At 28.2% G+C, this 25,138-nt stretch overlaps 2 protein-coding genes across 2 annotated transcripts; both read left to right on the forward strand.

Annotated features, from left to right (window-relative positions):
- Window positions 1-440: 440 nt before the first annotated feature.
- LOC145742626 (ammonium transporter Rh type A-like) lies at window positions 441-5,988 on the forward strand. The gene is made up of 10 exons (XM_082560403.1): window positions 441-472; window positions 1,365-1,525; window positions 1,777-1,972; window positions 3,102-3,252; window positions 3,701-3,845; window positions 4,091-4,254; window positions 4,619-4,756; window positions 5,051-5,181; window positions 5,382-5,562; window positions 5,953-5,988. Exons 1-10 carry the CDS (start codon window positions 441-443, stop codon window positions 5,986-5,988), a joined length of 1,335 nt encoding a protein of 444 aa, XP_082416529.1.
- Window positions 5,989-7,062: 1,074 nt separating this feature from the next.
- Window positions 7,063-20,819, forward strand: LOC145741494 (ubiquitin conjugation factor E4 A-like). The gene is made up of 25 exons (XM_082559088.1): window positions 7,063-7,202; window positions 7,427-7,529; window positions 7,978-8,081; window positions 8,474-8,620; window positions 9,108-9,285; window positions 9,560-9,684; window positions 9,851-9,998; window positions 10,342-10,445; window positions 11,175-11,289; window positions 11,646-11,777; window positions 12,083-12,178; window positions 12,493-12,625; window positions 13,201-13,337; window positions 13,544-13,644; window positions 14,082-14,169; window positions 14,320-14,452; window positions 14,986-15,173; window positions 15,839-15,936; window positions 16,070-16,183; window positions 16,671-16,789; window positions 16,967-17,099; window positions 17,465-17,574; window positions 18,233-18,377; window positions 18,715-18,869; window positions 19,621-20,819. Exons 1-25 carry the CDS (start codon window positions 7,086-7,088, stop codon window positions 19,727-19,729), a joined length of 3,132 nt encoding a protein of 1,043 aa, XP_082415214.1. The 5' UTR covers window positions 7,063-7,085; the 3' UTR covers window positions 19,730-20,819.
- The last annotated feature ends 4,319 nt before the right edge of the window (window positions 20,820-25,138 follow it).

A 25,138-nucleotide genomic window follows, 5' to 3' on the forward strand; every position in this document is an offset into this window, starting at 1 on the left:
TTTATATTCGACTTAAATGTCCTATTAACACAGATATGTAGAAGAGGAAATATATTTCAAAGAACATCCTTATTAATTAGGGTTGACTAAACTAGGTCGAATCTTGATTATTTCCTATTGCGAAAGATGCTACTCAAATTTTTTTTATCTAATTAAACACGTACTTATATAATAACTATATTTAAAAAATCTAAATTCACTTTTTTCCACATTCTTCACACATTGTTTTAAACACTTTAGTTTTTTGTTTTTTTATTTGAAATTTAGAGCACAATTTTTAATTCACTCACTGCTTAATTTAGTAAATACTTAATTTTTCATAAAAAAAACACTTTTTATCTCTAATAATAAAATATAAGTTATTTTATATGCCTAACCTAAAAGATAAAACCTGTTTAATATTATATTTAAAGCTATTTAATATATAGGTTAGGATATATATGTCATCTCTTATTCTGATTAATGTTGTGGGGTTGGGAAAAAATGTATTCGTATTTAATTGAGTCAATGTGCTTTATTATTTGACCTCAATAGTGAAGGTGTTATAATAATATTTTATAATTTGGAAAACATTGGAAAAATTCGGCATTTAAATTTTTGAAAACATTTACAAATATGACGTAAGTTTTATATTTATTTTTAAAATAACTTAACTTGTTTTTTTTTTCTATTTTTTTTTAAAAGTCAAGTTATTTAGAATCAGATTCTATATTAAAAAAAGATAACAAACAACTTTGTAACATTTAACGAATATTTATTTTGCAATTTATACAATTAATATATTTAATACTAAGTTTATTAAATAAAAAACTTTGTTAAAATATAATTTTAAAACAAATTTATAGCTAACCATAATTTACAGTGAATATTTTGCATTTAATACAACTAATAATTTTTATATTAAGTTTATTAAAGAATAAAGTTTGTAAAATACAATTTAAAATTTATTTATATTTTATTACAATTTATAGTAAATATTTTGCAATTATTACAACTAATATATACATAATTGAAACGGCAGCGTGGTGTAGTGGTAAGAACACTTCCTACACCACCATGAGGTCGTGGGTTTAATCTCCACTGCTCTCATGCTGTAGCGCCCTTGAGTAAGACACTATAAACGGTATAAATTCCTGCTGAGCCAGCACTTTATCAGCAGCATAATTATCGGGCAATTATAATCTATATATTATCCCAAACCGCCACAGCCAACCCGAGACTCGGTGGGAGTAACTGATGTTACTCTATGTTTAAGTCGCGCATTTGACTTTCCCACATCGAGGATAAAGATATATATAAAAATAAAAAAATTCTTTATTAAACAACAAAACTTCCTTAAAATTTAATTAAAAATTTATTGATAGAGATTTCGAGAAAGCGACAATAACTTTAACTGTTGCCCAGTTCGGATTTTTAATTTGCTTTGGAGTGTTTGCAAAATACGGTAATTTTAAGCAGAACAAGGATATTGGGAATTTAACAGATGTAAATAATGGACCAGTTTCATTGGAGGTTTATTATCCAAGTAAGAATTCAAATTAAAACAATTCAAAAATCTTAAATTTTTAAGTTTTATATTGATGTTATTTTGTAAATCTTTTTTTTAACTTAATTTTTTTAAATAAAGTTTTTTTTTTAATAGTAAATAAAGTTTTTTTTAAGAGTCTTTAAATATATTATAATTTAAATAATTTTAAATTTTTATAATTTTTTTTTATAATATTTAAAAATTTGTAAATTTTTTTTTTTTACCTCACAATTTTTTGTTTATTAAAGTGTTTATGGATGTCCACGTCATGACCTTGATCGGATTCGGTCTTTTGATGACGTTTTTACGACGTCACGGGTTCAGTTCAGTAGGCTTTAACTTTTTGCTGGCTTGTTACGTCATAGAATGGTCATTGTTGGTGAACGGATGGTTTGGGTTTATAAAAGAAAGTCGAGGGAATGTGATATATTTAAATTTATTGAGGTTGGTTTTATTTTATTATTTTATTAATACAAAATTTGATTTTTTTCTATATTTATAATTAAAGAAACCCTTTTGCAAGTGTTACTTTTTATTTTATCATATATATTTATCCTCAATGTGGAAAAGTCGAATGCGCGACTTAAACATAGAGTAACATCAGTTACTCCGATCCAGTCTTAAGTTGCCTGTGGCAGTTTGAGATATTTAAAATTATAATTGCCCGCAAATTATTCCGCTGATTAGTGTTGGCTCAGCAGAAGTTTATACCGTTTGTAACGCCTTACTTAAGGGTAGTCCAGTATAAAAACAGTGGGGATCGAACCATGGACCTCATGTAGTGTATAACGTGTTCTGATTACTACACTGCCAATTATTGCATTGCTACCATTTACATGTTTACACATTTTTAGTTCATTTTTTACAGTTTTTAATAATTCAACAAATACAAAATTTTGGTAATAAATTTTTAGAATTTATCGTCCACACATACATCATAATTAAAGAGAACAATGCGTCGTTTATTATTTTAGGAAACATTTAATCGGAATTCCGGGCCTGTAATTATTTATTATAATCTGTCAATTTTTTGAATTATTTATCCTTTATTTGACTTTAACATATATTAATTATTTTCATTAATAACAATCATGTCTTTTTTTAGGATATTGCGTAAATTAATTCTCCATTAACGCCAATAGATTTTGGTTTAAAACTAGAGAATAATTTTGTATTTTTAAAATTTTTATTTATAAATTTTGCAATTACAAACTGATTACCTTTTTTTATTGTATATATCTTTATCCTCGATGTGGGAAAGTCGAATGCGCGACTTAAACATAGAGTAACAACTGTTACTCCAACCCAATCTTGAGTTGACTTTAGCAGTTTGGGATATTACAGATTATAATTGCCCAATAATTATGCTGCTGATTAACTGCTGGCTCAGCAGGGGTTTATACTGTTTATAGCGCCTTACTCAAGGGCGCTACAGCATGAAATCAATGGGGATTAAACCCACGACCTCATGTGTGGTGTAGCAAGTGTTCTTACCACTACACCACGCTGCCAGTTATTAATCTATATTTTTTAGTTGTTTAAATTTTGACTTTAAAACTTTTTTTATTATTAGCATTCTTGAAGCTGACTTTGCCGCCTCCACTGTTTTAATTTCGTTCGGAGTTATCCTGGGTGTAGCTAGTCCTGTTCAACTTATTGTCATGGCAACATTGGAGGTTGTATTCTACAATATCAGCATCTATGTTGGTGTCATTCAATTCGGGGTAACTATGCCTAAAAATTAAAAAAGTGTAAATATATATATTTTTAAATAATATCTTTAGTGGAAGAGTCGATTTTACGACCTAAACATAGAGTAACATAAGTTACCCCAACCCAGCCTTAAGTTTCCATTGGCAGTTTGAGATATTATAAATTATAATTGCTCAATAATTAACCTGCTGAATAAGTGATTGGCTTAGCATAACTTTATATTATGAATGGCGCCTTCCTTAGATGTTTTACAACATAAGAGCAGTGGAGATCGAACCAAAGACTCCATATATTAAAATCAAGTGTTTTAACCGCTACACCACGCTAGTAGTTTTATTATTTTAAAGTAAAAAATTGCAAAATATGTTAACAAAATTTACAACAAGTTTAATGAATGTTGCACATAAATTAAAAATGAAAACTTTTAAAATCTTAAGTTATAAAACGTATTATTTTTAGGCTCTAGACGTTGGGGGTTCAATATTTATTCATACATTCGGAGCTTACTTTGGTTTAGCTGTAGCTAGAGTTATATACAGAAAACCTCAAACTGAAAGCATCAAAGAAAGCTCTGAATATTACTCAGATATTATAGCTATGATAGGTTCGTACGTTTATAATTTTATACTCAGTTTGTGTATATATATATTTAAATAATTAAAAATTTATTTACGTAGTAAAAAAATATATTCAAATACAAATATATAAGTTAATCGACATAACATAAAAACTGAAATTTAAAAAATAAAAATTTAACAAAGTTTTTTTTTGGTGTATTTTTTTAATTTTATTTTAAATTTTTTTTCAAAAACATTTAAAAAAATTTAAAATTTTTTTATTTAATTTTAGGAACTTTATTTTTGTGGGTTTATGGTCCCAGTTTTAACGCTAGCAGGGTGCCCGGAAATGAGCGCCAACTAGCAGTTATGAATACTTTGTTGAGTTTGACTGCTTGTACCATTGTAACGTTTGCTTTCTCTGCTGTTTTAGACAAAAACAAAAAACTTGATATGGTAAAAAATAACATTTGTTAACTAAAAAATAAGTTAAACTTTTGTACTTAAATAAAACACTAACGATACAAACAACTATGAAGGGACTTAGGCTACTGAACAACATTAATAAATCAATTTGTGTATTTTTTCATACACCTTTACTTACGGTGTGGAAAGGCTGACTTTAAAGCCTTAAAATGGGGTTTACATATGTTACTCCAACCCAGTTCCGTGATGCCTTTGATAATGTAAAATATATTTAATATACTTTCTTTTAAGTAACTTGCCAAATTATTTTTGGGCAATGTTAAAATGTATATGTTATTCACCTCAAAGATGTTAAAAGTTTGTATACATAAAACTAATGTCATTTATATTACAGATATACATTCAAAACGCTACTTTGGCTGGCGGTGTGGCTATGGGAGCAAGTGCTGATCTGATTTCTCATCCTTTTGGTGCTTTGTTACTTGGGAGCATTGCAGCTGTGGTGGCGACATTCGGCTTTAAATACGTTCAGGTAAATAAATTTATGTTTAGTATTTAATGGTGCTAAATTTTTAAAGATCATGCTATATTGTAACTAGAGAAAAACTATAAATTTTTAATTGTTTTTATAATTGTTACAAATTGTTATTAATAATAAAAGTATATACATCAAAACTTAAAAAATATAATATATATTACTTAAATATATACATTGCCATTAGAAAATATATTAGCTTTATATCAGTGTGGCTTAAAAAATAAAACCTATGTCATCAGTAAAGTTTTTTTTTATTTAAATTCTAAATTATATAACCTTATTTTGTAGCCTTTTCTTCAACAAACGATCAAGTTACATGACACTTGTGGAGTCCATAATCTTCATGGCATGCCTGGTATATTAGGAGCATTTGCAAGTGCTGCGGCTTGTGCAATATCTATACCTCAATATGAAGCAAGGTAATGCAAATATTTGTAAACATTTTATATTGTTTAAGAAAGAATAAACAAGTAATAGTTATAGAATAGACTTACTAAATCCTAAGTGTATACCTTTAAAAGTAAAACCTCTATGTTAGCATTACTTTTAAAAAAAATAAAAGTTTTATAACAGTTATTATTTTTCTTTCTTAATAACATGTCAATTTCTACATCTTTAGTGAAATATTCGAATTAAACGAAAACAATTTATGGAAGCAGTCAATTTATCAACTAGCTGGGCTTACATCTACAATCGGTATTGCTTTGATAGGTGGAACGATAACAGGTTTCATTCTTAAGTTACCGATGTTGGGTCAGTTAGATGATAAAGACCTTTATGAAGATGAAGTATTTTGGGATGTAAGTAATTTAACAATAACGTGTTTAAACCTTTGTTTTATTTTTATATAGGCTGGTATAAAATATATATTAAGATAACGGCATAAATTTTTTTTATGTTTGAAATACTATTTGTAAGGCAAGGAAAAGAGTCTTGATTTTATAATTTCTTTACTTTATATTTTTTTACCGTATATTTTATATTTAAATTAAGACCAGTCATGTTTTAAACAATTATTCTGTCTATTTTAGTACGTTTAAAAAGTAATTTTTAATTTTTAGAAACTTGCTGACTTAAAAAACAAGTTTAATTTACTCTATAGCTAGTACATTATTTGAAGACTCGCTACAAAGTACATTATTGAAGACTCGCTACAACATAAAGTTAAACTTTAATTGTTTTTTTTTTAGTGTGGTGAAGAAATTAAAGAATCAGATACTGTGTAAAATTACTTAGAAACAAAGGGAATGCTTTACCAAACCCCTGTATAAAAATTATAATGCAATGTCTATTTATTTTGTTTCTTTCTGTTATTTTAGTTTTTAAAAATATTATTCTTGTAATGTGTAATATATTTATGTTTTAATAAATTATTTAACAGTGTATATTTGGAAATAATAAGCATAATAAGTTTGAAAAAAATAAATTTGAGTTATTTTTTTGTATGTATGACGAAAAATAATTTGAAATCACTGAAGCAAATAGGCCACGAGATCTTCCAATTTAGGGGGTTTTATATGTAAATTACCTCACGTTTATTTACCCTTATCTGCTTATGTTACCCTTTTTGAGTGGTGATATGTAAGTTGTTATTGTTAAGCACCACCCCTAATTTAACTAGTTTCTGTTTTATTTTATATCAGGTAATCAGTAAAAACAGATCAGCTGATCGTCCATTTTTGGATTGTTGAATAAATAATTACATTATTTTTATGGATATCATTTGTTTATTTTAACTGTCTGACTGTCTAAAGGGGTTTTGTCATAAAAAAACGTTTACTAAAATAAATAAATTTAAAAACAGTTTAGAAATTCAGTTAAACTAGATTGCTAAAAGCAGATATGGTTCCGTTTACTGGCAGACTGCAGACTTGTCTATCTGTTTATGTAAAACGTTCTGATGTCTGAGCAGTAAGCACATACAGATTTTGATATATATCTTTATCCTCGATGTGGGAAAGTCGAATGTGCGACTTAAACATAGAGTAACATAAGTTACTCCGACACAGTCTCAAGTTGCCTGTGGCAGTTTGGAATATTATAGATTATAATTGCTCGATAATTATGCTGCTGATTAAGTGCTGGCTCAGCAGGAGTTTGTACAGTTTATAGCGCTAAAGGGCGCTATAGAATGAGAGCAGTGGGGATTGAACCTACAATCTCATGGTGGTGTAAGAGACACTCTAGTAAAAAGTGTGCATTTATTTAGATGATATTTTTTAACTTGAAAAACCGAATTTTAAATGTTTAATTGTTTAATTTAAAAAAAAAATTGTTAATTTGTTTTGCAGATCTTTTAAACTAACAATTTTAAAATCTAAAAATGGATGACTTAACAGAAAAGAATGTTGAAAATTTGGAAAATAATCCTTTTGCAGCATTATTTCCTTCCTTAACTGATGCTGTGAATTATTCTATTCAAGAAAACCAAGTGTCAATGGTATGATATAAGTACCCCCTTTTGTGAACGACTAAGCTTACAATTATACAAAGAACAAGGGTTGTCACTGTAAAGTTTCAAAATCTATTTCTCTTGGTAAGGTTTTTATGGCCAAAACATAAAGTAAAATTCAACCCAATCTTAAGTTTCTTCTGGCAATTTTATTTAGCTTTAAAATTATTGATCTTATTAAATTTTTATATTTTATTACAATTTTTTAATAGATTAATGAAAATGAAGAAGAAGAAAACATTAGTGAGGTCGTGGACAAATTATACAATGAAAGTAACTTAATTGAACGAATATTTCTGATCACGATTGATACAGGTAAGCATATTAATAAACATCAACAAATAAATCCTATGTTTATTCTTTGAAATTTTTTATATTTAACATGTTCTAAATGAAAAAAAACAAATAAAAACTAAAAGAAATAATTTATTTCATAATAAAAACAGATATATAATTCAAAAGAAAAGGGAGTTTTTTGTGTATTTATTTAAACATAGAGTAACATTAGTTACCCTGACCCAGTCTCGAGTTGCCTGTGGCAGTGTTGGATATTATAGATTATTATTGCTTGATAATTAAGCTGCCAATTAAGTGCTGGCTCAGCAGGATTTTATACCATTTATAGCGATTTACCTAAAAGCACTACAGCCTGAGAGCAGTTGGAATCAAACTAAGGACCTCATGTAGTAAAGCCAAGTGTTCTAACTACTACATCATGTTGTCGGTTTATTTATAACACAAATTTATTCTTTTATTTTAACAGAACAAGTTTCAAAGAGTAGTTTTACAAATGTTCCATCTCATTGTATTTTGATGAACGAATTTTCAACTTCTACTTACTATATTAAGACTGAAGAACTCGATTCGGTAATGATATTTAAAATAAAAGTTTTTTTTACATATTTTACAGGATTTATAATTAAAAATTAAACAGTTTTAATAATTATTTTATTGTTTTTAGTAGAAATGTTATATACTAGATGTTTTTAGTTGTATGCTAATGATATAACTTTGTTAAATCTTAGAATTTTTAATTTTTTATATAAAAAAGTTCAATTTAAAAATAAACCTAAAGATATTTAAGCATAACTACCTTAAATTTTTTTTATTTTTACATTGATTTTTAGTTCCTCAAGTTTTTATGATTTTTTGGGTTTTCAATTTTTTTAATTTTTGATGATTTTTAGGTTTCTCAATTTTTTTTCTATATTTTTATAGAAATTTAGTTACACAATAATGGATTTTTAATATTTTTCTAGTTACTAATGGAGCGTCTTCTATTGACCAACTTACAATCCAACTTGATATTAAGACACACTGGTGGAAATATATCATCAAACAACGATGTAATCGAGCCCCATCCTTTAACGTATTTGTTTTCCTGCCATGAGAGATCCCAATATGAGGTAGAATTTATTTTAAAAATTTTTAAATTTGTGCAATTTATTTATCCTTGATGTAAAAAGGTGGCCTTCACAGCCTAAACATAGAGTACCATTTGTTACACTAAACTAGTCTTGAGTTGACTTTGGCAGTTTGGGATGTTATTGATTATATTTGGCTGAGAATTAATCTGTTGTATGTTTTTCTGGCTCAGTTGAAATTTGTATGTTAAAAAACCATATTTAAGGGTGCTACAGCATAGGGATAATCTCAATACTAGTAAACCCAAGTGTTCTAACCGCTACAACATGCTACCTAAAAAGATTAAATGTTTATTAATTTAATTTTTTTCCTAATCTTTTTGCTTCTATAAATTTATTGTATCAATAGAAATAAAATATGATAGTAAATTTAAAAAACCAAACAAAATTATTATTTTTTTTATTTTATATATATATGTAAAAAATTATGCTGATATATTTTAACATTTGATTTTATAATTTTTTTAAGGATTCAACAATAGCAATGGATCTTCTACCAACATTACACAAATGCCGCCAAGTAATTGTTCAAAAAATTAAAACCTGTCTTATGAACTTTGAAATTTTTAACGAGGTTATTAAGTCTTTGGAACAACCAGACATCCTTAATGTTCATGATCAATTTTATCAACTTTTACAGCAATCAGGTTTCATTTTTATTATACAGACAGTATTACTAAAGATACATATACTTGAAGAGATACATACTGGTTAAAAGCCCACCCTAAAGTCAGGATTTTAATTGTTGTAATATGGTTGCAACTCTCAACTTATATTGCAATAATTTACTTGCGCACCACAAACAGCAGTTTTATTTATTTTGCAGGCCTATAAATTGGACATACATATATATTATTTACTATATTTTATTGTTTATAGATTTTTTATTTTGTTATTTACAATTATTTTTATTTTTTTTAGAGCCAGACTTTCAAACCTGCCTTAAAGAAGTAGCCTATAGTTTATTTCAAGATGGTCCCAACGATTTATTTTTAGCCTTTTCGCCCATTTTTAACAAACTAAAAACCAAACTACTACCCAAAGAAGTAAATTTTAAATGAAATATTTTTTTCAAAGTTATTCTAAGTTTTATAAATATTATTGTTATTTTTAACTAAATCAGTACAATTCGTTACTGCTTTTAATTTTTATTTGGTATTATTATATACGCTAAAATAATCTTTTTTTGGACTAACTTTTTATTGTATTTAGTTATTGATTATTGACCCAGAGTTACAAAGTGTCCTTGATGTTACTTTATCACTTTCAATTGACGAAAATCTCTCTAATATTCTACTTGTCTTACAACCTAGAAACAATGCATTAATCACTAACAATACAATGTTGGCATACATATTAGGTAGAATTTTTTTGATATATTTTTGTTATTGCTTTTTTGAAACAATAATTTTCTATCCTAGATCAATGATGCTTTTAATAATCTTCAGATATTATTTTTTTGTCTTTTAAACTGACAGCATCATGTAGTTGTCAGAAAACTTGGATTCAGTACATGAGGTCCTGGGTTTGATTCCCACTGTTCTCATGCTGTAGCGCAATTGTAATTAATAATATTCCAAACTGCTAAAGTTAACTCGACACTGGGTTGGGATAACAGATGTTACTCTATGTTTAGTTCGTGAAGTCAACCTTCCCACATCAAGAATAAATAAATAAACAAAAAAATTATGTTATGTTTTCAGGCCAATCTACCATCATAACCAACCCAACTTTAGTTGAACAAGCTTTCTTTGGAAACAAAACTTCAATTCAAAAGGGAAATGATGAAGACTACAGGACTCAGATTGTAAGTTTTTTGTTTTGTTTGTCAATAAATTAAACATACATATATGGTCCACTAATATCCAATATAGATGTTATATCACCCCAGTTTATTCTTAGGCTTTTTGTAAAAATCAATATTTAACATACCTTGTTGACTATAATTTCACAAAAATGTATTTTTTTTGTATATATCTTTATCTTCGATGTGGATAAGTCGAATGTGCGACCTAAACATAGAGTAACATAAGTTACCCCGACCTCGAGTTCTCGAGTTGCCTGTGGCAGTTTGGGACATTATAGAGACTATAATTGCCCATTAATTATGCTGCTGATTAAGTACTGGCTCAGCAGGAGTTTATACCGTTTATAGCGCCTTACTCAAGGGTGCTACAACATGAGGGCAGTGGGAATTGAACCTACGACCTCATATGTGGAGTAGCAAGTGTTCTTACCACAACACCACGCTGCCAGTATTGTTATATATTCTATTTAAGTTGTATAGCCATTATTCTTACTGGGACAACAAATAAACTTGTCATTGTACATTTTCAGTACATAAACTAAACAACAAACTTAAGTTTGTAACTTAATTAAGGGTACTTTTATTGCTTCAGCCTTCTCTTATGTTTACTGCTTGTATCAATGTTGTAACACTTCTTTATCAATATCAACTTCAAAATCTTGTTAAATTTAAAATATTCTATTTTATACTGGTTATATCTATGACAATTTTTTTTTTTTTTTTATGCAGTGTATAGAAAGCTACCACACAAAACTTTACAAAATCTTTAAGAACATGTTAAAACATCCAAGTTCTAAAGAACGTTTGTTAATTTGGATTGGAGACATTCTTAATCATTATGCAGGTTGGTTTTTAAAATATTTTTCAGATTTTTAATAAAGTGTTCAAATAACTTTTAGGTAAACAAAGATACTCTAAATTTTGTCAAAAATTAAATTAAAAAATTTCTCTAAAATTGCAACACAAGTATTTAATTCTACTAATTGTAAAGCTTTACTTATTGAATATATTTGCTGTTGTCAAAATTATAAAATTTACAAAATTGCATTTTTGGATCATAATTTTATATATATATATATATATATATGTTTTTCATAGTAGATTGAAAATAGCTTATATAATCACAAATATACTTAGAGCACAAGTTAGATACACCAGTATTAATTTTAAGTAGTTACATTAATGATGTTATATTAACAGAGTTAACTAAAATGTGGATGCACCGGCATGCAAATGTAACTGAGGCTATGTTTCCAAGTGATGCCTTGTTTCTTAACTTAACTGCAGTTCTAGTTCGACTTTCTTTACCATTCTGTGTCAATAACAAGAAAGGTGCCATAATTTTTTATTTTTAAGTGAATTTGTTTATCCATATTGTGGAAAGGTCGACTTAACAACCAGATTGTTGAGTAACATCAGCTACCCACCCCCCAGTCTCGAGTTGTCTTTGGCAAATTGGGATGTTATAGATTATAATTTCATGATAATTTAACTTAAGGGATCTAAAGCATGGGAGCAATGGGGATTAAACCCAGGATCTTATGTAGTAAGCAACCAATTAAACGGCTGTTTATGTTTTTTTTTTACTTCATGTTTTTTTTTTATTTATTTTTTTACACCAAAATTTTGTGATTCAGATTCTCCAAATAATGAAAAGTTTTTAAAGATTGATCCATCTTATTGTGTTGCAACTGGCAGAAAAGAAGCCTTGAAACACCAGGTTCATTGTAAAGGTAAAAACTAAAAGCAAAAACTATTTTTTAAAGGGTTATTGTTATAAGAATAAATACATATTGTGGCTTAGTGGACAATATATATAATTCTGTCCATTTTATAGGTCTGCAAAGTAATTAAAAGTGTTGTTTGTGTTGCTCATGTAAATTATAGCGGACAAATATTAGTTAAGAGTTGCGAGCCGAAAGTAGAACGGGCTTTTGAGTGGTGTTAATTAATGATTAATAAGGCCATACATTGAAATTTAATATAAATAAAGTTAAAATTATTATTAAAATGTTAAAAACCCCTTTTTTTTAAAAATTAATTTTAGATTTTCACAAAGATACTTGTATTTTGCCCATGCCTGATGATGACAAAGCAAAAGTGGAAATTGCTGATTCATACAATTTTGTCACTGAGTGTTTCTTCATGGCTCATCGAGCAATGTTAATCGGCATGCAAGGGTAAGTTTGTCATGCTTGAATTATTTTTGTTAATTCGTGTTTTTAATAAAAATTTTTAACTTAGCTTCTCATGTTTTTAAGACCTGAGTTGTAGGGTTTAATTCCCACTACTTTTATGTAGTAGTATAATATACAGACAGTTGAAAATATACACTGTTTTTTCGTTTAACGAGATAGAATTTTTTGTTTAATTATTTGTTTAAAAATGATTAACTCATTTATGCATCCTATGTGGTTTTGTTAAATGGTTAATGTTTACTATTTTTGTATAATTTAGGAACAAATTTTTTTTTACAATCCTTCTATACACATTGAATAACAATTTAACAATCTTTAGTGCCAATGGTTATTTTGTAATTCTAGCTATAGTATAGTTTTAAACCTGACTCTTTTCATTTAAACCTGACTCTTTCATAAACCTGACTCTTTCAGTTGGTATAGGTCTATTGTTAACATATTTATATTAATTGCTTATTTATTTTAAAATATATTATTTACTTATTTATCTTGTTCTAACTTTAACATATTTAATATTACTTTAAATTTGAATTTTTAAAATATTATTTTATCATTAGATTATTTAGCAAATTCGATCGCTTAAACCAGGAACTAGGACCCCTTAGTGATGCATATCGGGATGTTTTGGATGGGGTTAATGGAGTCAATTTACCCCGGGAAATCGCTGACCCAATTAAAACCAAGTTCGAAAAAGGTTAAAAATTTTTTTCCTGATCTTTAAAAAATTTTAAGTTAGCCTGTTTAATACAAAACATAATTTATTTTTAAGGGTAATAATAATATGTTATAGAAATTATTTATATAAATTTTAAATAGCATATCTGCATATTGTTTTTTTTAATGACATTAATTAACAATTTATTAAAATAGGCATTAAATGAAGTATTTTTGTACTTACAGCAATGGGAGTTTATTTATCAACAAAAGCAACGTTAACTGAACCAAGATTGTTGGAAAGTTTGGCAAAATTTCATGTCACAACAGCTTGTTTACTAAACCAGGTAAAATATTACTTTATTGCTATTTTCAAATTGATTTTATGTTAGAGTGTTACCAATTTTGTTGGTTGAAACTTGTCAGTAGAAATGTGGTAACAAAACTGGCAGCGTGGTGTAGTGGTAAGAACACTTACTACACCACCATGAGGTTGTGGGTTCAATCCCCACTGCTGTCATGCTGTTGCGCTCTTAAGTAAAGTGCTATAAATGGTACAAACTCCTGCTGAGCCAGCACTTAACTAGTAGCGTAATTATGGGACAATTATAGTCTATTTAATATCCCAAACTGCCACAGGCAACTCGAAACTGGGTCGGAGTAACTGATGTTACTCTATGTTTAGGGCACACATTCGACTTTCACATCGAGGATAAATATATACGAAAAAATAATAATTATAATTTTGAAGTAACAATAATATTTCTAAATTTGTTTTTTTAAGTTTGCATTTACTGACGATCGTACAAAAGTTTGTGAAATAAATCTTCCCTTAGTTGATGAACCTTCACAAGCATTACATATTCTACCAGGTAAATTTATAAGTTAATTGTAATATTTTCCAAAACATACTTTTTTTATCTAAATAATTAAACTTGTGCTAGCATTTGTTTTTAAATGTAAATCCATTTTTACATAATGATTAAATTTTTATTTTTATTTTAAATTTTAAAATTTTTTAGAATTTATCGTTTCAAATTTGGTCGATTATTTCACATTTTTGAAGCGATATTGTCCTAATACTTTAGAATCTTTGGGCCCTTCCTTAAATAAATTGCTGTTGTTTATTGCATTGTACATGGGAAATAATGACAGGTAAATTAGGATTTTTAAAGCATTAAAATTTATCTGAAAAATATGTTTTTTTTGTATATATCTTTATCCTCGATGTGGGAAGGTCGAATGCGCGACTTGAACATAGAGTAACATCAGTTACTCGGACCCAGTCTTAAGTTGTCTGTGGGAGTTTGGGATATAATAGATTATAATTGCCCGGTAATTATGCTGCTGATTAAGTGCTGGCTTAGCAGGAGTTTATACCGTTTATAGCATCTTACTCAAGGGCGCTACAGCATGAGATCAGTGGAGATTGAACCCACGACCTCATGTATGGTGTAGCAAGTGTTCTTACCACTACACCACGCTGCTGGTTTAAGTTATAAGTGTAAAGTAACATGGTTTTAAACATTTTCTTTTGAATTAAAATTTCGTTGTGGTATGTTACAATTTTCTGAAATAGTTTTTAAATTATCTTTCTTCTATCCTAAAGAAAAAAATATTTGAATTATTAAATTTATATTAAAACAAAAACTTTCACATTGAGAATAAACTGAATTTTATTTTTTCAGAATGAACAGACACTTGAGGTCCTCGTTTTCTGATGTTTTGGAATCAATTCTTCCCCTAGAAAACAAGATGTCAACGTCTGTGACATGTTTACTGAACCGAGAGGAAAATTTTAAAGATTTTAATTTTGTCGGCGAACTGACGATCTCAGTGCTCCAGTTGTTTGTTGATATTGAGCAGGAATATAATGGTGATTACTCTTTTTTTACCTTTGTTTATCATAGAATAATTTCTGTTGGTTCTGTTTTATATAAATATATATTTTTTTGTATATATCTTTATTCTCGATGTGGGAAAGTCGAATGAGCGACTTAAACATAGAGTAACAACTGTTACCCTGACCCAGTCTCGAGTTGCCTTTAGCATTTTGGGATATTATAGATTATAATTACCTGTGATTAGGCTGACTGATTAAGTGCTGGCTCAGCAGGAGTTTATACTGTTTATAGCGCCTTACTTAAGAGCGCTACAGCATGAAATCAGTGGGGATTGAACCCACGACCTCATGGTGGTATAGCAAGTGTTCTTACCACTACACCACGCTGCCGGTTGTCTTTGACAGTTCTGAATAATCTTAATCTATTAATTTTTTTCTGATGTTAAGCCTGACCATTTATTTTTTGAGATTACTGCAAGAAGGAATTTTGTAAATTTACTAAAGATTGTCTAAAGTAAAGACAGTAAAAATTGAACTGAAAGCCTTGTGTACATTATCCAGTACTTTGCTGCTGGTCTTAAACTTTTTTTCAATATCAAAAGCATGTTTAAAAAGACACATAGTGTGTTGAAAATCAGTACTGTGTATGTTTCTCACATTTGGATAAAAATCAAAATAATAAACATTTTAAACCTTAGATTTCCATGCAATCACTGAAAGATGGAAATCGAAGAGACCACTTTATGCCATTCTAGAGTTTCTATGGAAAGATGTAAGGGGAAGAAACAGTATTAAGGTAAAGGTCATTTATTATTAAATAAGAAAAAAGTTTATTTTTAAAAATAATTTTGAAAGACTTTCTGTATTTTATTTTGTGTTCAAATAATAAAACTTTTTTTCTCGCGCACCACAATTTTGATTTTTTTTAGGAATGTGCTTTGCAATCTGTCGTTGAAATTGAATCTACATCACCGCCCGTACTTCTTAGTTTTATCAACTTATTTCTTAACGACTCTATCTCTTTATTGGATGATGCTATTGAGGTATTGTTAAGTGTAAAGTTTTTTTTTTAATTTTAGAATAAAATTTTACCTTAAGTTAAATGTGAAACATATTTTAGCCAAAAAATATTTGACTGGATTGGGATAATAAACAAACACTCTTTAGCTGCAAAATCAGTCTTTTTTTGTATATATCTTTGTCCTCGATGTGGAAAAGTCGAATGTGCGACTTAAACTTAGAGTAACATCAATTACTCTGTCCCAGTCTCGAGTTGCCTGTGGCAGTTTGGGATATTATATAGATTATAATTTCCCAATAATTAAACTGCTGATTAAGTGCTGGCTCAGCAGGAATTATACCATTTATAGTGCCTTACTCAGGGCGCTTGAAATCACTAGGGTTCAAACCCTGGACTTCATGTAGTGTAGAAACTAGGAAGTGTTGTTACCACTACACCATGCTGTCTTCTAACATCAAGGAGGAATATTGGCAGAAAAATACCTTGATTTACAAATTTTTGTTATGTAGTACTTGGGTAAAACGAAAGAACATGAAAATGCAAAGGAGAGAGGTTTGTGGGATAATTTAAGCAGGGAACAAAGACAAGAAAAAGAAAAAGAACTTAAACAATTTATTGGCTACTCAGGGTACATTTTAGCTATGTTTAATGATAAATAATTTTTCAATTTTAACAATCTTAACATTGGTTACTTGTCCCTAGAACCTTGGGTTTGAGTCTTACTAAAGACATAGAACACAGTATTATTAATTTGTAATCTTTTAAATTATATATTTCTTTAATTTTGAAACATTTTATTTTTTAGATTTTGCAACAATATGGCAAACGAATCGATTAAATGTCTCTGTTACTTAAGCACTGAAGTTGAATTAAAAGACTTATTATGTCATTCTGTTATTGTTGTTAGGTTGGCTGAAATGCTTAACTACTTCTTACAGGTAAACATAATTTTTGTTTTTACATAAATTTATTTATCCTCCATGTGGGAAGATCGACTTTACAACCTAAACATAGAGTAACATCAGTCTTCTAGACTCTGTCTTGAGTTGCCTTTAGTGGTTTGGAATATTATAGATTATGATTGCTTGATAATTATGCAGCTAATTAAGTGCTGGCTCAGCGGGAAGTTGTATAAGTTATAGTGCCCTACTTAAGCACGCTACAGCATGAGAGCAGTAGGGATCAAACCCAAGACCTTATGTAATAAGAACAAAGTTTCTGACCACTACACCATGCTGTCGTTCATTAGTATTGTTTTATTTTTTTTTAATTTAAAAGATATATAAATTAAATATTATTTTAGGCACTAGTTGGTCCAAAACGAGGAAAATTGAGGGTTCGAGATTTCAGCCATTGCCAGTTTAAACCAGACTTTCTGGTGTTTACACTTTGCACAATTTACATCAATCTTGGGTAGGTTAAAATATTATTTCAGTATAAAACAAACTACTACATATTTATATCAGTTACTTTATTAAACTTATTATATATAGTTTTGTAAACACAAACTAGCAGTATATTATCTAGTTTATTGCCTGCCACAGCTAGCATTTTAAATGTTGTAATATGGCCACCACTTGCAACTAACATTTGCCTGTGATAACCTGTACACCAATGTTTCATTTTTTGTAGGTCTTTAAATTGGACAAAAATACATAATTTATAACAAATATAGCAGGTGTAGTGGTAAGAACACTTGCTACACCACCATGAGGATGTGGGTTCAATCCCCACTGCTCTTATGCTGTAGCGCCCTTGAGTAAGGCACTATAAACAGTATAAACTCCTGCTGAGCCAGCACTTAATCAGCAACTTAACTATTGGGCAATCATATTCTCTATAAAATCCCAAACTGCCACAGGCAACTCGAGAATGGGTCGGAGTAACTGATTTTACTCTATGTTTAAGTCGTGCATTCGACTTTCCCACATCGAGGATAAAGATATATACAAAAAAATATATGCTTTTAAACGAGAATTACAAAATCCTTTTTATGAAGAAAATGCAAAGTCAGCTTTTGATAATAAAGATTAACTTAGATAGAATTTTAAATGTTTCGACATTTGTTAAGATCTTCCAGCGAGTTTTGTGAATCAGTTGCAAAAGATGGAAGAAGTTACAACAACGAATTATTTCCAAGAACTTTGAGGGTTTTAAGAACAATCGGACATAATGAGATCTGTGATGAAATAATTGAAGTCTCTGAGAGTATAAAAGTAAGCAAATAACTAAATTTGTAAAATTTTTTTACACATATTTATTCCCGCTGTGGGAAAGTTGACTTCATGACCTAAACATAGAGTAACATTAGTTACTCCGACCCAGGCTCGAGTTGCCTGTGGCAGTTTGTGATATTATAGATTATAATTGCTTGATAATTATACTGCTGATTAAGTATTGGAGCAGGAGTTCCTACTGTTTATAATACCCTACTCAAGGGCGCTACAGCATAAAAGCAGGAGGAATCAAACACAGGACCTCAAGTGTTCTGGTCACTACACCATGCTGCCGGTAAAACTAATAAATTATTTAAAAATTTACTTTTTGTTAAAGTCTTGTGGAGATGCAAATACAGTTGAGGAAGAGTTATTGGAGGATGCTCCCGATGAATTCTTTGATCCGATAATGGGATCTTTGATGAGGGATCCTGTTATTTTACCTTCGAAAACCACAGTAGATCGGACCACTATCGCTAGGCATTTGCTAAGGTAAAATAAATTATAAATATAAACAAAATTAATAGTAGGTTATTGTCAGGATTTTAATCGTCGTAATATGGTTTCAACTCACATTTAATATTTACTTAAGAAAATTTATCTATGCACCACAAACAGCTGTTTTATTTATTTTGTAGGCCTATAAATTTAACATACATATATTTTTTTATATATATTTGTATTGTTAGGACACTAGCTTTTTTTAAGACTTTATTCCTTTTGTTGACTTCTGCATAAGTGTAAATAAAAATAATACAATACTTGCTTGGTAAGCATAATGCCATTGACAGTTCAATAATTACCAAACTAAGGTTTAACCGGCAGCGTGGTGTAGTGATAAGAACACTTGCTACACCATCATGAGGTCGTGGGTTCAATCCCCACTGATTTCATGCTGTAGCGCTCTTGAGGCGCTATAAACGGTATAAACCCCTGCTGAGCCAGCACTTAATCAGCAGTATAATTATCGGGCAATTATAATTTATATAATATTCCAAACTGCCACAGGCAACTCGAGACTTGGTCGGAGTAACTGATGTTACTCTATGTTTAAGTCGTGCATTCGACTTTCCCACATCGAGGATAAAGATATATACAAAAAAAAACTGAACACTTAGACAGTGCATCAAGGTAACAGCTTGGTTATTTAATTGCACATAAAATTGGGTTTTTAACTTCTATTATTATTATTAAATTTCAGTTAATATTATTAGATATTTAATAATAGTTATGATTTGTTCAGTGATCCTACAGACCCGTATACAAGAGAACCTCTAAGTTTGGAAGAAGTTGTTGAAGACAAAGAATTGAAGGAAAAAATACAACAATGGATTCAGTCAAAGAAAAAATAACTTTAAAATTAATAACCAGATTTAATGACAATAAGTTTAACAACTTTGAAAAAAAAAGAATTTAATTTTAAAAGAACAACTTCAAAAAAGTCTGACGTCTTGGATAATTCATAAACTTATAATACTAATTTGGTAAACATTTTATTTAAGATGTTTTTTTTTGAACATGCTTGATAGTTATTTGTAGTTTAAAATATTTCTTTAAAAATAATACTGTAAAGTTTAAGCTAGATAATTGTCTTGATATTTGCAGATTGTGTAAATCGATTTTTTTGCTGTTACTGTTCTTAATAATTAGTAATACAAGTGGATAGCCTGCTTTTTAGGTTGCGGTTTAAACATTGTAATATAGTTATAACTTGTAACTAATATATGTCCTAGTTAATTTGCTGGCATGCACCACAAGTATTTTTTTAAAGTCACTTGAAATTGACATACTTTCTTATAGTGATGTATAGTCCACTAAGCTTAATTATATGTATTTAAATTTACTTAAAGGTTTTTTATTTATTATGTTAATAATGTGTTCCATTTTTTGGTGTCAACCTATAGTTCATGCAATTGTATAGAAAAAAAAGTATATCCTTTATCATTGTGTATAATTAAACATTACAAATGCTTTGCACGTATTTTGTATTATTTAACGTTTAAGGTTTTTTTTATGAAACTTTAGTGTTCACGAATCCGCCATCTTGTTGTTTATGTTAAAGTTTCTATCAACTTCTAGTCACGTGTTTACACCTATTGTAGATGTGTTACCGCTTTTCTCTATCATGTGTTCTTAATCACGTGATGTATTAGTAAATGTTGCAGACTTGATTGTTACATTACTACATTACCTAAAAACTTATATTTTTCAGGATTTGGAATATTTTTAAATTAGGTAAAAATTGAATTTTAAAACAATAACAAATCCTAAAATGGATTAAGTAAAAATTGAATTTTAAACAATGACAATGGCAAAGCCTAGAATGGATAAATTAACACATCATTAAACCCAACAGGTATGTGTTAATTTATACGAGCACAACAGTTTAAGTTTTTGCACTTTCAACAACACCCTGTTTTTGCACAATATTTATTCCCAAAGTTTCACACACCATCTAAGTTAAAACAGTTTTTATTTTTTAAAAAAGGGTTATTTATTAAAATTTAAAAATTTTTTTTTTTTAAATTTCGAAAGTAATTTATTAAAATTCAGAATGTAAATGTTGTTATAAACAATAGCCAAGTCTTTAAGTCAAAGTTATTTGACTAAAATATTACAGTAATTTAATAATCTTTTGTTTGGAAATGGTTTTATAAAAAATTATTTTAACAGGTATTTACAGTTAGTTTTGTTCAATATTTTAAACTCGATAATGGTAAAAAAAATTGTATTTAAATTATATGGTTGAGCTATGTAAGTTTTTATTATGTTGGAATATTAGTTTATATGTAGCCTAACTAAGCAAGAACCTGATTTTTTTTTACTTTTATACATTTAAAATATGGTAAAAAATATTTGTTTTATATATTTCCTTGGTTAATATATATAGTTTTAATTAAAAAATTAAGAGAGCTAGTTTTTATTTAAATTTATACCCTGTAGTTAATTTATTTTTATCAGTTTTTTTTATTTTTTTTTTATCAAAGGGTAAAATTTAAAATTCAAGATATGCTAAAATTTTAGATTTAAGGTTTATAAATTTATTTTAAAAGTATTTTGGTGGATTATGACATTAATAATCTTAAAATAAAATTTAATATAATTTATTGAAATAAACCTGGTTTAAAAATATAAAAAAATGTATGCGCTTATTTAAACTCGTGTAATAATTTTCAGCTCTTACAAAGCAAATGACTGTAGAAAATTTTTTCGTTTTGTACAAAAGTACTGACTAATTACATAACAAAGTATTACAATATATTAACATTTTTGGCACAAACAACACTAATTGAACATTTAAAGTAAATTGCAGGTACTTTATATTGCAATAATAAGGACATTTGCAATATATTGCAGTAGATTGTTTATAAAAGTAGTCAACTTACTTATTATTTGTAATATTTACATTTAATTTTCTAATTTAAATTGCAAAGTAAATCTTCTAATTTAAAAGTAAAATGCAGTTACTTTAAATTGGAACATTATATTTATTTACAATACATTGCGACCACGTGTTTTTTCTAAAAGTGGTTTACTTTAAATAAAACAAATATATTAAATTTCTAACTTAAATCTCAGTGTTTTTTCCAAGCACGACGAACGTTCAACTTGAATTGTTTGATCCACTACCGACGGATTTACCCAAATCCAGTTGGATTTTGACATTTCTGATATCACATACATACAACCTTCATCCCAATTTTGGTTATAGTTCTTAAATGAAACTTCATATCTTTTTATAATATTTCCTTCGTCTAACGGTATCTCTTGGTTGGGTCTTAATGCGACCAGAATTTTTATAATCACGTTATTTTCTTCAGAAACATCTTTAGAACAAGTTGCGCGAATGTAATTAAGTCTGTCGGGATGTTTAGTCAAGCGCCTTAAGGTAAACTCACAATATTGAAACCGCATCTAAACCACAAAAAACTTTACATTTTTTTTGACTATTTTATAAAATTTTTTCTCTATATTTTTTTAATTACCAAGAAAAAATGTTTAAATTTTAGTTTAGTTTTATATTATACCTTTACAACAGAAAATGTATATTAAGTCGCATTTTTAATGTTATAAAACCATTGCAGTCTATAATAAACTTATATATTTAAAAAAAAAATTTAACTTAAAACTTAAATTAAATTTGTCGGTTTCCTTTTTATAAAAGTTTTTTTTTGTTGGGACTTACTACAAACAAACTGTCCACTAATCTATTTGACTAATATTTAACATTGTAGATTTTAAGTTTTACTTTAAGTACGTAACGATTCGGTTTAACTTTCAGTACGTAAAGGAATAAGCTAATACAAATTTAAATATTTAAACTTCGTTTTTTTTTTAAACTATACCCAAGTTATTAAAGTTTTAGTTATTTTTATTAACTTCTCGAACTTATTTTTAAAAATATTTTACTTAAAAAAATTTCTTGATTTACAGAAATTATTGACATTTTAATGAAATCTTGCACGTGAAATTAGACATTAACTTTAGCTAATAACTGCAGTTAAATCAAGGAAAAATTTAGGACTGCCTTAAGCAAAAAAACTTAAACTTTGTTTCGCTATGTTTTATTTTTACACACGCTTGTTATATACTGTATGTAGCTTATAGGTATTATTTTTTAAAATTTAAACTACAATCGCCGTAAGGTTTTTTGGTGTCTGTTTATAAAAATTGTTAAGTTTTTTTTTATTTTACAAGAGGCATTTTTGCAGGCAAAATTATGTTAATTAGGATCGGCCAATTTTTGTGACAATTTCGTACTACAATATAATTAAAATCAATTTTACTATAACGCTGAATTTGTAACATGTATTTCTATTTACCTAAATAAATAATAAAACAAGAAATTTGTGGAATCAAATTTATTAACAGTACCAAATTATTTGTAATGAAGCACAAAAAACAATTAAATTATATTAAAAATAATTTTATTAACAAAAACAAATTAAGTTAACACCTTTAAAACTATTAACAATTAAATTAATTTTCGAAATCTTAAAATTCTTTTATTACTAAGATATAAAGGATTAACATCACCACAATAAACACCTATTTCAGTATCTGGTGCTGAAGGATTTATCCAGGTCCATCGGTTTTTTTCCATTCTACTTACAATAAACATTGAAATTTCGGAAAAGGAATAAACTAGTGGCTTATAAGTTGTTTTTAATGTCTGCGATATAGCACAAGCTTGAGGTGATTCAATATTGCCCTGTAGTTGCTTCATGATGTCATAAATTTCGCTTCCTTTTATTTTAAACTCAGGTGGACAACTTACGCAAACTGTTTCAACTCGCTCTCCACCATCGAGTTCATTTTTAAGGTTAAATTCACAAACTGTCGCCATTGTAACGTATATGCTAATTGTATTCAAACTGATTAGGCAAAGCTTAGCCTGTCTGCCTAGTTTTTTGTTCTTGATACGTTAATAAGTAACTGAAGGTGTTTTATATTTGAAATTTTTTCAATAGTTTTAGGCGCTGTGTCAATATTTGTTGGGTAGTGATAACAAATTTTAACATATTTTTTGAGGCGTATGGTTAAATTGTTTAGCACTTTGAAAGTTTTTAAACTCTTGTATGATCTATCTGTTAAAAAAATTTTTTATACTTGTTTTGTATGAAATTGAATTTGGAAATTTATATTATGATACAAGTCTTTTATTGCTGGTTATATTTTTCAAAAGAAGTTAAATATCTTTTGGTTCGTTTTGTTTGGGTTTTAACTTAACTATATTTTTATTATTACTTTGGCTTTTTTGAATAATCCTTAGAGGAAGTTGCACAAATGTAATCACGTCAGTCGAGATGTTTGTCCTAAATCTGGTCACGTACGCATTATTTTCAGGTTGTTTAAATGTTGTTACTCTACTATCGTAAATGGCTAAGCCTGCATATATGATTTTTAGCATTCATGTCAAGTAAATTTTGCTTTATTTATTTACTTTTTAGATATATGCACAAATGTAGGTCACATGTACGTTTTTTGATTCACAGGTTATTTAAATATTATTACTCATGCAGGTCGTTGCGTACTGTTTTTTTTTGGTTTGTGTTAATTAATTTTTTATATATATACTTAAAATGTTGATAATACCAATCTGTAAATCTTGTATCGCCTATCGTGAACGATTTTCTGTTTAATGGTAATTTTATTTAGTTATACAAATAATTTTTAATATGGTAAGCTTTAAATCAACTCTATTTACAGTTTCTCGATTTATCAAAGCTGTAGATAGGGCTTATACTAATTAAATGCATGTTACACAACATAGGATTTTTAGGCTTACACGACAGTTTTTAAATCAATAGTAAAACTAATCATTTTTTAACAGACAATAGTTAATTGAAATGATACAATTAAACTTCCAGTTGAAATTTTAATGTTTTTTCACGTTCTCCTTCTCCATTTAAATATATATCAACTAATGAAGGATTTATCCATTTCCAATTGGTTTTGCCCATTTCTGTAACTACAAACATACAAGCTGTGTCCCAATCCTGAAAACATGAATCAAATGAACATTCATATTTCGTTGCTTTCCCTCCTTCTTCATGTAACACATTTCCTTGAGGTTTTAGTTCATTAAGAATCGTTTTAATTGTACCATGCGATCTTAAGTCGTGTGAGCATGTTACGCGAAGTAAACCGACAGAATAATAATTAAGATGTTTACTTGAAAAAATAAACTCGCAATATTTAATCGGCATTTTAAGGTTTACAATATTATTCAAAACTATATCTGCCAAATAAAAAACAAT

Source organism: Corella eumyota, chromosome 2 (genome assembly GCF_963082875.1).
Source record: "Corella eumyota chromosome 2, kaCorEumy4.1, whole genome shotgun sequence".
In the NCBI taxonomy this organism is placed as follows: Eukaryota; Metazoa; Chordata; class Ascidiacea; order Phlebobranchia; family Corellidae; genus Corella; species Corella eumyota.